Genomic DNA, 13996 nt, shown 5'->3' with positions numbered 1-13996 from the left:
TCGCTGACCGCAAAGCCCCCTGGGGAAACGTAGCTGCTCTTCTCCGCTGGACAGGCACCCGGAACTTGAGCATCAGCAGTCAAACCCCCAGTACATTGCATGATGTTATGATGTGGAATACCGATAATGAAAAATCATGAAACCATGACAGTAACCGATCAGAAAACGTGAAACATTACATTAGCTCAAAGGGCCCATTAAAGAGGGGCACCACAACCTCACTGCAGCCAAAGAGAAACTTCACACTGATTTCAGTGAACACTGCACACTATCCTATGCTTTTTCTTCCCTCTCTCTCTTACTGTAAAAAGCACCTTGAAGAAGCAAGCCCAAACACGCTCTACTTTTCATGTTAAAGTATAGAACAAAAGAAGCACTTAGAAATATTTCCCCAAATGATAAACTGCCAGTCAACAAATGTCATCTGTAATGTTGTCTCCCATATAATCATAGCTTGTAAGTGAACGTATGCTTACAGTTATGTAAAAAGAAAACACCCCAAACCAATCCAGACATGGGAATATTCTTAGTTCATATTATTGACCATAATTTGGTCAAAAAATTAAAATGTGTGTTTATTTTGTGGTATAATATTTCTGACATTCTTAGCTACTTGGTTCTTTAACTGGAGGGGCTGGATTTTGAAAACGATGTCACTTCTGAGTTTTCCTGGGAGTAGAAATATGAACATAAGCTGCACTCCAGCTGACATGCAAATATTGCATTAGAAGATGGAGAAAATGAAACATTATTGGTAATGTAATTTTCTATTACAATGTCTGTGCACATTATATACAAGTGGGAATGCTAGTGTCATTAGTTTCCCCAAAAGTCATGCATCTACAAACAAAATAAAGCAGCTTTCTGGTAAGTACTATAAGGTTAATGAAAAGTCCCTTGTCATAAAATCATGATGAATACTGCTTAGCACTGTGGTATCTAAATGCTGTGCAAAGCAAAAAAGAAAAAGAAAAAGAAAAAAAAACACCAGAAAATAAACAAAACAAAACAAACACCCACTAACCCAAAACAACAAAACAAACAAACAAACAAAATCTAATTCTGACACAAAGATGAACAACCTACTGATATATTGTGTGCTTGTGTAGATAGGGAGTATAAAGCAACGTTAGCCCTCTAGTGTTAGAAAAGTGTTCACATTCATCACAATTCAGTGATACCTTAGTGGAAGGCTCAGCTGCTGGAAATCGTTGGCGTGTCTTGGGCATTTCTGTCTGTCCAACTCAGGAGGAGTACATCATTTGGTTATAAGTCTGTAGGATAGACAGTATATCAAAATACATTGCTGTAGCTGGACTGGCTCAGAAAACCAATAGTGCAGATTTTACTAAGACGTTTTCCTCCTGATTTACAACACTGGTTAACTTCAAAGATCTTACAGTAGCAATCCAAGGCCAAGCCAGCAGCAGTTGTACAAACTGTGTCTGAATAACGAAGTAAAAGGGAGACCTGGGTCCCTCTCTTTCTGAGGGCACACTGCACAGGGTTTCACAACCATGGGATACAACTCTTGCTCCTGAATGTTCCCTGAGCCCTGTTTGGTGCTTGAGAGGTTGCAGAGAGGATGTGCTCCATGCTCTGTGGCATGGCAGGAAGCTTTTAGGTGTACAAAGCCGCTCACACTTGGTAGCTGGGCAAGGCAGAAGGAGAAACACCCAGCATGGTCTCACTCAAAATGGATCCTGGAGGATAGTCCCAGAGGGAATTACTCAAAGAAATTGCTGTGTCTTATCATAGAACCATAGAATTAAAATGGCTCAGGTTGGAGGGGACCTTAAAGATCATCTAGTTCCCACTTGCCTTCCATGTGGTTGTCAAGCACTAAATCAGGCAGTAGATCTGGTTGCCAGGGCCACATCCAACCTGGCCTTGAATGACTCTAGGGATAGGGCATCCACAGCTTCTCCGGGCAACCTGTGCCAGTGCAAAAAATCTCTCAAAGTGAAAAATTTTCCTCTAAATCTACTCTCTTTTAATTTTAAACCATTCTGACATCCTAAGACCATGTAAAAATTCTCTAGTTCCTGACTATAATCTTCTTTTATGTATAGGAAGGCCAGAATAAAGTCTTCCCTGAGCCTTCTCTTCTCCAGGCTGAACAAGCTCAGCTCCCTCAGCCTGTCTTTGTAGGAGAGGTGCTCCAGCCCTCTGACCATTTTCATGGCTTTGCTCCGGACCCACTATAACAGCTCTGCACCTTTCTTGTGCTGGAGGCCCCAGGCCTGGATGCAGTACTCCAGGTTGGGCCTCACAAGAGCAGAGCAGAGGGGGACAACTGTCTTCCTCTCCCTGCTGGCCACTCCTTTTTTGAGGCTGCTGTTGGCCTTTTGGGCTGCAAACGCACACTGTTGGCTTGTGTCCAGATTTTCATCCACCAAGTTCTTCTCTGCAGGTCTCAAGAACTCTCACAGAGTTCTCCCAGTTTGTTCTCGTATCAAGTATTGCCCCAGTCCAGGTAATCCCTTTGCAATTGGCCTTGTTCAGCCTTATTAGGTTCATGTGGGCCCACTTCTCTAGCATGCCCAGGTCCCTCTGGATGGCATCTCTTCCTCCTATAGTGTCAGCTGCATCACCTAGCTTGGTATCATCCTCAAACTTGCTGAGAGTGCACCCAATTCCACTATTCAGGTCATTAGTAAATACAGTGAGGAGCACCAGTCACAAGATGGACCTGAGAAGAAAACCATTCATCACCAGTGGACACAGGGACTGATCACAACCCTCTGGCAGTAACCATCCAACTTATCCTTTATCCAACAAATATTCCACCCTTCAAATCCATCTCTGTCCAATATGGAGATACGGATGTAGTGTGGGACCATGTAAAAGGCCTTGCAGGATCCAAATAGTTGCTCTCCCTTTGTCCACCTATGTTGTCACTCCATTGTAGAAAGCCTTCTGTCAGGCAATTCATCACCCCACCTAGCTGGGGTGGCTTAGCCGTAGAGCTGGGACTGAGCCTAGCCAGATATCCAAAGATAAACCTGCTCTCAACAAAAGCTTTGCAACCGTATAAGTGAAGAGGCAGCTTTTAAAATCAGTTAAGTTAGCTGATGTGTGAAGCTGGGAGGACTTTTGCCATAAGAATAAAACCAAGGTTATTTGGTTTTTAACACAGTCAGTAGAAAAAAAAACAACTTTAAACTGAAATAAGCATTTCCACAGGTATTCTAACTTATTTAGAGAAATCAATTTGCAACAACAGGTTAAGTTTAGCTGCTGCAATTGCATCCTGTAGATAAGCCCTAATAGATACATAGTGAACTGATGTATGCATATGAAGCTGAAACACATTTGTAGGCCAAGGTCAGAGAAATGCTCTTGCTGTTACTGATCCAATTAAGATGAAGGTTTTGATACTTGGATTTTTAAACCTGGAGCATTTGACAGAGCTCAGGAAAAGAAAAAAGTGGGTGCAGCATTATACCAGCTGAGTTCAGGCATTATGCTTTCTGGTGGGAGAAGAGCTGCTTATGAGCAGGCGTGCTTGAGAGCTTTTTTTTACATTTAAAACTATTCCCTGCATCAGTCCCTCAGGAGCACCCACAGTACAAGAGTGCATTAATGCACATTTTGCATCACAGATTTGAAAGTTTTTGCCAAACTTCACAGTGCCCATGGGCTGCTTGTGGCTGCCTAGGCACTGCAGTGCTGGAGGTTTCCTTTCCACAGTGGAATGACAAAGTGGACCCAGCATCTGGGTCAGTGTTTGGTTAAATCCCTTTCAGCAAATAAAGCAATTTTTTTTTTTTTTTGATTGTGTGTGCAGCATGTTAATAACAAAGGCAATACTTCTCTTTTTTCTCTGTCATTTTTTTCTGTATGACATTATGTATATGCCTGATACAAAAATGTGTAGGAAAGTGAACAAGTGGAAATATCGGGCAGAGTTTTTGTGCATGGTGATTATTCATGTGGAAATGCAGTTTTTGGCTGACCAAAATATTGATAGTTTTAAGTTAGAGACGGCAAATAGGATCTGGTAACATTTTCAGCTAAAAGCAAAAATCAAAACATGAAAGCTGAGCTGTATTTCAGTAATGAACGCATTAAGGAAACGAATCTGACATGAACCAGTTTGCTATCAACCGCAGCAAAAGATTTCCTGAAACAGAGAAATGCCTACTGAGACAGTGGAGGCTTGTGCCACTTGTGGCTGCTGTTCCAATACAGAAATGCCAACAGCTTTTCAGGCTGTATGATTGTCATTTTTTTCCCTTTTCTATCAGTATTTAGGCATTTATTGCACTCCCACTAAGCCATCCTTCTGTGAAACACAATTCTGTAGGTGCCCAAGTAATTTGCATAAATTCCTCAGTGAAGAAATGCTAGTCAGCTAAATGAATGAAACCTCTAATGGCACTGAAATACCTGTATAGACAGAAACCTGTGGAAGTGGGCTAAAATGACACTGCTTGCACACTTTGCTCGCTGATGGGTTAATAACTCGGTGCTTAGAGATTCTTCTTTGAAACAATGGGCAACAGCTGCTAATGCAGTCTGACACTAGTGCCCTTGGGAGGAAGATGAAGGTTAATTGAATTTTAGTGAGGCTCCCTTTGTGTTGCAGAGCAATTGAACAAACCAGGGCAGCCAACTTCCCAGCATCACCCTATGCATTGCTGCAAGTTCATCTATAGTGCAACAGAACTGCCTTCAGTAGAAGGGATGGATTAGGCTTCCTGAAGATGAAATCACTGAGACTGAGCTAATCATATTGGTAACACTGACAGACGTAGCCAGAGCTTGTTTTTATCAGTGGAAATGCTGAGGGTGGAGAACAATGGCATTCTGGAGGGGAGGCTTAGCGTAGATTTTGCTTGCTGAGGCTCTAAGTGTGCTATTATAACAGCACGAGATCTCAACACTTTTGGAGATGCATGGACATCCTTATCCGCACACCAACAAGAACTCTGGGCATGTTGTAAGTAAAATAAGAGAATGAAAATGATTACTGCCCCAAAGTCACTTACTTTTGGCATCCAAATATCTGGCTTCTCTGAAGCTGTGATACTGGTCTTTGTATATAGACAACACTGAATGTAGTGTTATTTTGAAAATGTTCAAGCCTGATTGGTCCTTATTAGTTAAAATGATGGTTTTTCAGCTTGCCAGACAAAGTGCACTTTATGCTTTTAGCTCTTTAATCAGTTGGATATTGTCCAGTAGCAAATGGTTTCAGATTATTAATTTCTTCATTAGAAATGCAACTGTCTGAAAAAGGACCTGTCTTTGCTATTGAGCTATATCTCTGCTGTGTTCTCAGACTTCATAGTATCACAGAGATGTTTGAGTTGGAAGAGTCCTTTAAAGGCCATATAATTCACCTCTCTGCAATGAATAGGTACACCCACAGCTAGATCAGGTTGCTCAGAGCCGTGTCCACCCTGACCTTAAATGTCTCCAGGGGTAGGACATCCACCAATTCTCTGAGCAACCTGCTCTAGTGCCTCACCACCCTTATTGTAAAAAAATCCTTTTCATTACATCCAGTCTAAATCTCCTCTTTAAGTCTGAAACCATTTCTCCATGTCCTATCACAACAGACCCTGCTAAAAAGTCTGTTTCAGTACTGTGAACCATGTTTTTCACCACCCAAGCTACAAAGAGTTCTACAGTTTGTTTCCTATGAAACAGAGTTGTCCTTGGGGTAAGAAGAGGTCTAAATACTTTCTTCTTTTTATCTTTATAGGCTAGTACTGAATTTAATTCTATGGGTTAAGAGCACTGTAGGTAGTGATATTCCCCTCGCAATCTTTTTTTGCCTAGGATCTGTCCTTGTTTGAATGTTTCTTCAAGGCTTTCTGGATGGACTGATTTCCTGATTCTTCCCTTGTCTCTCTCCATTGCTTGTACACACTGTTTTTGAATTCCACTTCATCTTCATGTGCAAACATGCAGTGGTTGCTCTGCTGTGGAGCAGGAGGTTATCACTTTCTCTAGTCATGCCAAGGGTATCATACTGACAAATTTTTCATCTAAATCTAGTTCCCTGGGTGATCTAGTGTACATTATTTTCATATTTATGTAACTGCATTTCACTTCCTGTATTTTTGCAAAAGCAAAATGAGGGAGTCAGCAGGTGAGCATTGCTTTCACAGAACCAGCTTACACATTAAATTAATGGCCTAGGGATCTCTCGTGTCTTGTAAGGTGCTGGAAGGCAGGCTATTAAACCTCTACATCCCCTCCACCAGAAACTTAAACACATACACAAACATGTTTACATCTAGGAACTAAACCAAAGAGAGTTAAAGAGAAATAAATAATGACCATTTGCTGGATTTGAACCTTGGGGAAGTACCCCTGAAGTCAGTCAATGGAGTTCTCCCCCAAAACCCAAAGACCCTCCAATTAGCAAAGTTTGAAAGAGCTGCTTTAAGAAATCCACTACAAACAATGCACCCAGGCACTATGCAGCATTATCACAAATGAGCTAGACATAGCAAACTCAGGTAGAATGAAAACCAGAGGGAGGAATATTGCTTAAAGCAACTCACTTTTATTGACAGAGTGCTGTAAGGCAAAGAAAAAAATGTCTGCCAGGTTTTTTAAAAAGAAGATATGCAGCAAGAATGATTCATAAAGATCTGCAGTTCAATATATTATTGAAGTTTCAAAGATACTGTCTTATAAATCCAATATTATTTTCTTTTCACATATACAAAAGCCGAACTTAAGCACAGAACAGAACACAAAATGATGGATTTGCATGTGAGGTTTTGCTGATGGTTCATAATCTAGCCTGTAAACAAGGGAATGCACAGATTCGGTTACATAGATTATAGACAGAGTTGACTAGATTTAAACTTAACTATACTCCAAAGCAAATAAAGAAACCACAAAATACAGATGTGCTCAATATGACATTTTTGAAAAAATCTAAACAATGTTAAACAATACACAGAGAACAAAACACTAACAGATGCCAAGGAAACTGCATTTTATGGCCAAAACTAATTTTGCATTTATGGAGAAGGCATCTGTGAAAACAGTTCTGAATTCTGACCACCCGATATTAATATTTTGGCCAGAAAACATTACAAAGCACTGGGTTTTGTCAGCTTTTTAAAGGATATGTATTTTAAGTGGTGATAAATGTCAGCTGTGAGCCTCGTACAAGATCTCACATCAGTCCGTGGTAGAGCAACCTATCATTTCCATAGGAAACAATGGTAACAGAAAGGTCCCAGGTATGCTAAAAAACCTAGTCAGTGGCCGAGCTATAAAATCTGCTACCTCTCAGTTCTTCCCTGAGGGAAGGGCAAATTTTCAGCCCACGTTTTTCAGACAGCCTAAATTCTGAATGTGACAAACTGTGTGCAACACTGCTTTGCTGCATCGTGTTGTTTCTCTGCCTCCCTATCTCTATAGCATTGGCCTTTCACCAGAAAAACTTACAAAAAGGACAGCTGCTTTTTTCACCAGTGGTAATTTAGCGCTATTGTTGCTTCATAAAATAGAATGCTAACATGTAAGAATGCGATGTATCAGGGTAAAAAGGAGAAAGATACTTAACCACAGTATCATGTCATGTTTTAGCAGTGCAGGGCTGTACCATGAGTAGTATCCTGGGCAAGTAAAATTCACTTCTACCTATACAGGCAAAATTGAACTGTATTTGAAAAGCCATACAATACTGCTCTTTAATGAGAACTCCCAAGTTGCTAACTTTTATTGCACAGACAAAAACAAAGTTATCTTATGACTACACAAGGAAATGGGATCCAGCTAACAGGAGAATAATGACGCCATACATATATGTAACTAATCTGAAAATGAAACATTAACCGCATTTGTCATATGGAAGTCTTTTGCTGGATGGTTCAATGCACAGTTTTCATGTCTTTTTTTTCTTTTCCTGTATGAAAATCAAGCTTTTTGCATAATTAACAAAAACACAAAGATATTTACATTTTAAATCCAATCCTTCACCTTCTGATTTTGAAGTGAGTTAACCTGTATCTTGCATATTTTAAAAAAATGTCCAGAAAAAAGCTTAGATTTGTAATTCAGAATCTGTACTCTGTAAAAATACTTCCCTTGAACATGAAGTCAGTGCTGACCTCTTCAGGTCGTTTGTGAATAATAAAATTCTTCTAAAGAAATCTTAATAAATAAGAACTGAAGGATAACACGGAAAGAAGAAATACATTACCCCTGTATTGTAAAGTGTCGCCATTTTAAAGCATAGCATAGGTTGAAGAAAAACAGATATGTGTATATCAAAATGCATTTTCATTATATACCTATAGAACCTATAGAACCTATAGAAGTTCTGTCTCTGCTAAAGGCAATACAGTCTCTCTGGCTTTATTTGTACTGCTATTGTATATAGGTTTCCTAAAGTACAGTTATACCTATAGAGGTGAATTTTAATGTATAAGTATGTGCTATGTTTCATACGGCAGTAGGATAAGCATTTGAAAAATGTTATGATAATGATTTTAAATAAATCATACATCACTTACAGCGTGTTTGATTCTAAACATAGAAAATTAGATTGTATTTGAAGTGGATGCTGTTGCAATATGACTCAAGTCTCTTTCAAATGTCAAGAAGGTCCTCCCCACTTTCATCACTCTCCACAGTTAATTGTCTTGTCCACCATTTCTTGACTTCAGATCCACAAGAAGCAGCATCAGACATGGGATTCATTTTGCATCCAATAGATTTCACTGTTAAACATCCACCAGAGCGCAGGTTGACTGAAGACCCGGGATGGCTTCTTGGTTTGGGGGCTATGAAATTAAATAGAAAGCTCTATATTAGTTTTGCTTCTTGAACATTTTTGCTTGGAATTCAGGAATACAGAACTAACTGCAGTAGGGTAGCTTTAAAATGCTCCAGCTGCTCACCCTGCTCCCACTCCTCTGCTGGCAGAGCAGTTTAGCTGGCTTGACTTCCTTCTGTTGGGATAACTGGCATGATAAGTCTTTTCTTACCTGTTTAATTGTGAACTAAATGGTTTAAGTAGTACTTATATGAGCTGACATGCTAACAAAATTGTGAAAGGGGTAAGAGCCAGAAAAATGGAGGGAAAAGAGTATTTCTACTCTTAGAAAGTGATATTTGACAATGGCGTAGGGGTAGAAGCCAGTGCAAAGTACCAACATGGTTTATGGAACGCAAAAATGCATGTGTAAGTGTAAGAGAAACACAGTTGAGCTCAGTGATGACATTCACGATATTCGTTGGACACTTACCACATATTAGTCTGTACTGTGCATGGACATATCTCTACTTTTCTGAGGCTGCCACCAAGGAACATTCAAGATTCCTGTGGCCATGATAAGAACTAAGAAAGTGAACCCTAAACTCCTCATTCGCACTTGCAAAACATACCCAGTTGGCTGCAGCTCGATGTTTCCTCTTTAACGTGTTTCCTCTTTAACTCTTTGTGTTCCCAAACATATGGCAAACATATGGAACAGTACAGACCTCAGTTCAAAGATTCTAAGTTAATGTATGAAAAATAAAAAGACAAAAACCAAGAAATCCTGCAAATAACCATATTTGGAAACATCTTCCAAGCTTTCTGAATTGGAAGGAAGGAGAGAGAGCTATATTTCAGCACACTTGAGGGTCAAAAAACTGATGTGGATGCAATCTGCAGACAGGAGGTAGAAAGTGAATTATGAAGCTTCTAATTTTGCTCAGTTGTGTGTTTGCATCTCTAACACTCTCTAACATACTTTGTCACAGTCTTGTTATTCTACAGCAATGTTTTGTCATGTGGGTACTCTACTGATATGCATTTTTCACTCACATGATGGCAAACACCGTGGCCGAATTTTCCATTGAGGTTTCCCAGCATCTGCAGTGTCTTGTCGATAGCCCCCTCTGTCAGAAAGTGTTGGGCTAAGGAGCTGCTGCTGGCTACTTGTCTGAATGGAGAAAAAAAAGAATCTGTTAATGGTCTCCATTGCAAGAGGATAATTCCAAGAAGGGTTATCTAGCCTTTCTATTCCATCTCCAAGCTTTGCACACAAATACTAGCAAAAGGTAAGGCAGCATGGTTTTCAATCTTTACTGCCTCAACAGTCTACCACTAAAAGGATAAAGGAAAAAGAAAAGACCACTTGGACTCAATTCCATTATGCACACTAAAACATATAATGTAGCTTTCAGACTTCTACAGTGGAAACCCTTTGTAGTACTTTCTTCATTTCTTACCTTGAAAAGCTCAGAACTCCTACTCATGCCAAATGCTCATTTCCCAGTGTAAACAACTTCAGAATGAATAACAGGAAAAACTCAAGTTCCTGAACCTATAGAAAACTCACACTAGAGCTGAAAGTTGGTGCTGCAAGTTAGCCCTTTACAGTGCTAGCAAGACAGCTAAGCCAGGGAATTCCTGACTTAGGCTACCTTGTCTTTACACCTGAAGGCAAAGACCAGAGCAAAATAAAATATTGCCTTCAATTTTTCCACTGAAAATGATGTTTAAAAAGAACAAATAAGAAACGTTGTTGTTCTTTTTTTTTTTTTTTCTTTGTTTTTTAATTTGCTCTGAGTAGCTGATGGTCTCCTGGTTAACATACCTCCGGCTGTGCACTGTTATCTTGATTAATAGCATTCATATCTTCACTTGGCTGCGTTGTCTCAATGCTGGGAGGATTCAGAAATCGGCTCAACTCCTGCTGTTGACTCTCTCGTAGACTATGAATAATGCTGCACGATTGCTGTTGTTTCTATCAAGGTACAATATGTGACAAAAATAATGTTCTCATTGGCGTATGTCAGTGTTCTTATTTTTTCCCCTCAAACTTTTAAATATTTAACCAAATATTGAGTGCCAGATGTGGATTCCAGGTGCATCGATAAAGCTTCACATATCAGATGGCCATCATTTAAATAAAGTGACTCCTGGCATATGTCTGGCCTTTATGCAATATTTGAAGGATGAAACTTACAAAACACATTAAGTGGAAAACGAGTTGCTCATAATAACCTAGAGTTTGAAAATATATGAAGTTTTGAATTTAAGTGTTAATATTTCTCCCAAAGAAGAAACAAGGTAGAGATTCACTAAGATTTACATGAAGGCAATGAAAAAATTCAGACTGTTTTCATGGACTTTGGAACAGGCTTCCAATAAGAATGAATAAAACAGCAGTGGAAACCTTGAGACTGAGTGTAGATTTACAATACATACAGAAAAACAAAACCACTACCGTTATGATCATACAATCTAATTTGCTTTTAAATTAAACTAAACAGCCTTTAGGAAAGGTTTTGCTTTCCTGGGTAGTTTTCACAGACTTCCTCTTTAGAGACTAACAAGAGAATTAGAAAATATATCTTAACTTCCATAATTATATTCACTTTATAAAAGGTTCATATAATGTGAAATGATCTGAACCATATTACGAGAGTGGAATGAACAGCATATTTAACACAGTGTAATTCGATATCATAATGAAATGAACAACTGAGTTGAACAAACCCAGAATTGAGAGCTGAGATTAAATTTACTGTCATTACTGTTATAGAGATGGAACCAAAATGTAACTATCAATCTGGATATGCCTTGAACACTCATGTTTCAGCTTGAACGTATATTACATTCATATCATCCAGTTAAGATTTTATAAATTTGCAAACAGAAAAGGCCAGATCTCATGATCATAGGTCTCTAGAGAGAACCTACACGCTCAAGCTTACAAGAAGTAAACTTTATAAAAATAATAGAAAAAAAATATATGCATCAAAACATGGACTCAGTTTGCCTCACAGCAAATGAAAAATCACTGATCAAAACAGCTACACTTAGACCTTTCATATAAAGATGATATTTTCTAATGAATAAAAGAGGAGAATAACTGCAAAGGACAATTCAAAATTCCTGGAAGTATTTAACATACATTTCATCCAAGACAAAACTTGATCAGCAAATACTGAAGCTATGCAGAACAAAGGCAAAAATGTTTCTGACAAACAGGAGTGCTACATAAACAGAATACAGAAGCATGAGCTTGGTCTATACAAGTGATTTGAACAGACAGAGATTTCCTGCAGAGCTGAAGCCAAGAGGCAGGCCAAGACTTGTGTGATGTGGCCAGACTCTCCTTCTCCTACAAAAGATAGCTTTAAATTTACTGCAGTTTCTGCTCTGTTTGCTTTGAATTGTGCTTGGAGGGTAGTCTTGTAACAGTGGTCTGGGAGAGCAGGAGCATACAAGTGCCAAAACTGTGCCAAGGAACATACAACCAATATCGGTGGTCCCTTGCCAGTCCTGACACAATGACCTGGCCCTACTCAATCTACCAGCACAGACACAGCTATCATGTGCCATGGTCTGTAGACATGATTTGCATATGCAGATTGTTCATTTGTATATAGTTACTGTTGTGGCTCATTCAAATTATGTATCTTGAGACAGATTCCATTTGAAGAGTCATCTACTGGTATCTTATTCATGGTAGCTTGTGCCAGCAGAGACAAGGAAATAATGAAACTATATTTAGATGAAGGATTAGACCTAGGAGGTTTCATCAAATTACACTGCTTTTTTTTCCTCATTCCTTTGACTTCGGACTTTGCAAATACATCTTCCTGCTCTGTTGAAGAGATAGATAAATTTTTGGCAGGAAGACAGCTTTTGATTTCAAAAGATGCTTATTTTTGTAATTCTGTGAATTGAGCTGTAGGCATAATTTTTTGCTGAGTTAGCAACAGCTATATTCTTTTTCACATAAATATCATCATGGCTCCAGAGTAAATTAAACATTGTGACAGCAAATTCTAGCTTTGCTGAAATGTACAATTTATTGCAATCATTTAGATTCTGTTTTAGCTTGACTTACTGCTCTGATTCTCTTTAAGCACTTCTTCAGCCACATGCGTATGGTCTGTTTGGCTACCTCCTCTTCTATTGTATATTCTAGTTGTTCCCTGGCAAGCAGTTCTTCCAGTTGAAGACTTTTTCTAATATCTACAGACCTATAAGAAAGCATGCTGGAAAAAAAAAGATATTGCACTTTTAAAATGTTGATGCACATCCAATACAGTTTAGAAAATCAAAACTCATAATTAAGATTTTATAGCAAAAATACATAATTTAGGCATGTGCCTTCAGATCTGAAGCTAAAAAACATTGAGCTAATTCTGGAAGAGACTTGTCCTCAAAACAAATGAATCAGCTACATTTAACTATCCAATGCAGGTTATTTGCTGAACTGTAAGCAACTAACGCATTTGTAGTTTTGGTGGGTCTTTTTTTTTTTTGTTTAAGCTTCAATAATTCCATGATTAATGTTCTCATTTCTACTTTATTTCTAGTCAGATACAGTGTCTAATTCCTACATGTGTGAGAACGTTTTTGCCTTGGTTGGGTTTCAAGGACAGCACAGGATTGCTCGTTAGGACAACTGTCTCAAACAGAAATGTTAAAATTATTTAGAGCTGATTCCTTCAGAGGTAGTGCCTCTGTGGCTACCAATCTTGCCTTTTTCCAAACCTAATTAGTATCTTTTAGCCTAGAGAGAAATACACGACATCACATGCATTCTACAAGTTTAGAGAAAATTTCACACTACCTCAGCACATCATGGAAAGTGACATCACCGCCATTATGGAGCCGTTCCATTTCGTAGCACATGTGCTTGAACAACAGCTTGTCCTTGTCAAGATCTACCTCCAGCCTGCCACGCAGAAGCCTCAGCAAAAATTTGACTCGGAAGGTAGGAATTACTCCCTGGGTAAAATTGCATAGTAGATGGTAAATTGTTATTGTGATAGAACAATCAACTCAGACCTTCAATCTGATCAGTGAGAGAAACACCATTTCTCCAAAGATTCCATGTCAAATCCTGGACTGCTAAGTCAAACAGAATACACTACTAGATAATACATACATTCAGTTACTAGTAGCTTGTGGAATTCTTTGCTGTTATTTTACTGATACACAATGAAAATCTGTGCTGTTCATTTTGTCAGAATTTTTCAGAATTCCTTGGGCTACTTAGTTTCC

The 13996-nt window shown here is 38.9% G+C and overlaps 1 protein-coding gene across 1 annotated transcript in view; it reads right to left on the bottom strand.

Annotated features, from left to right (window-relative positions):
• Nucleotides 1-6511: 6511 nt before the first annotated feature.
• Nucleotides 6512-13996, bottom strand: part of NALCN (sodium leak channel, non-selective) — a 31252-nt gene continuing 23767 nt past the window's right edge. The window contains exons 22-26 of the mRNA XM_019612036.2: nt 13563-13720; nt 12831-12981; nt 10566-10715; nt 9791-9908; nt 6512-8762 (exon numbers count right to left, since the gene is read on the bottom strand). Of these exons, the coding sequence (XP_019467581.2) occupies nt 8569-8762; nt 9791-9908; nt 10566-10715; nt 12831-12981; nt 13563-13720 (771 nt within the window). The 3' untranslated portion in view covers nt 6512-8568. The remainder of the gene's footprint in view (nt 8763-9790; nt 9909-10565; nt 10716-12830; nt 12982-13562; nt 13721-13996) is intronic.

This window comes from Meleagris gallopavo, chromosome 1 (assembly GCF_000146605.3).
Source record: "Meleagris gallopavo isolate NT-WF06-2002-E0010 breed Aviagen turkey brand Nicholas breeding stock chromosome 1, Turkey_5.1, whole genome shotgun sequence".
Taxonomy (NCBI): Eukaryota; Metazoa; Chordata; class Aves; order Galliformes; family Phasianidae; genus Meleagris; species Meleagris gallopavo.
The sequence above is the reverse complement of the archived record's forward strand: the minus strand, read 5'-3'. Positions and strand labels throughout refer to the sequence as shown.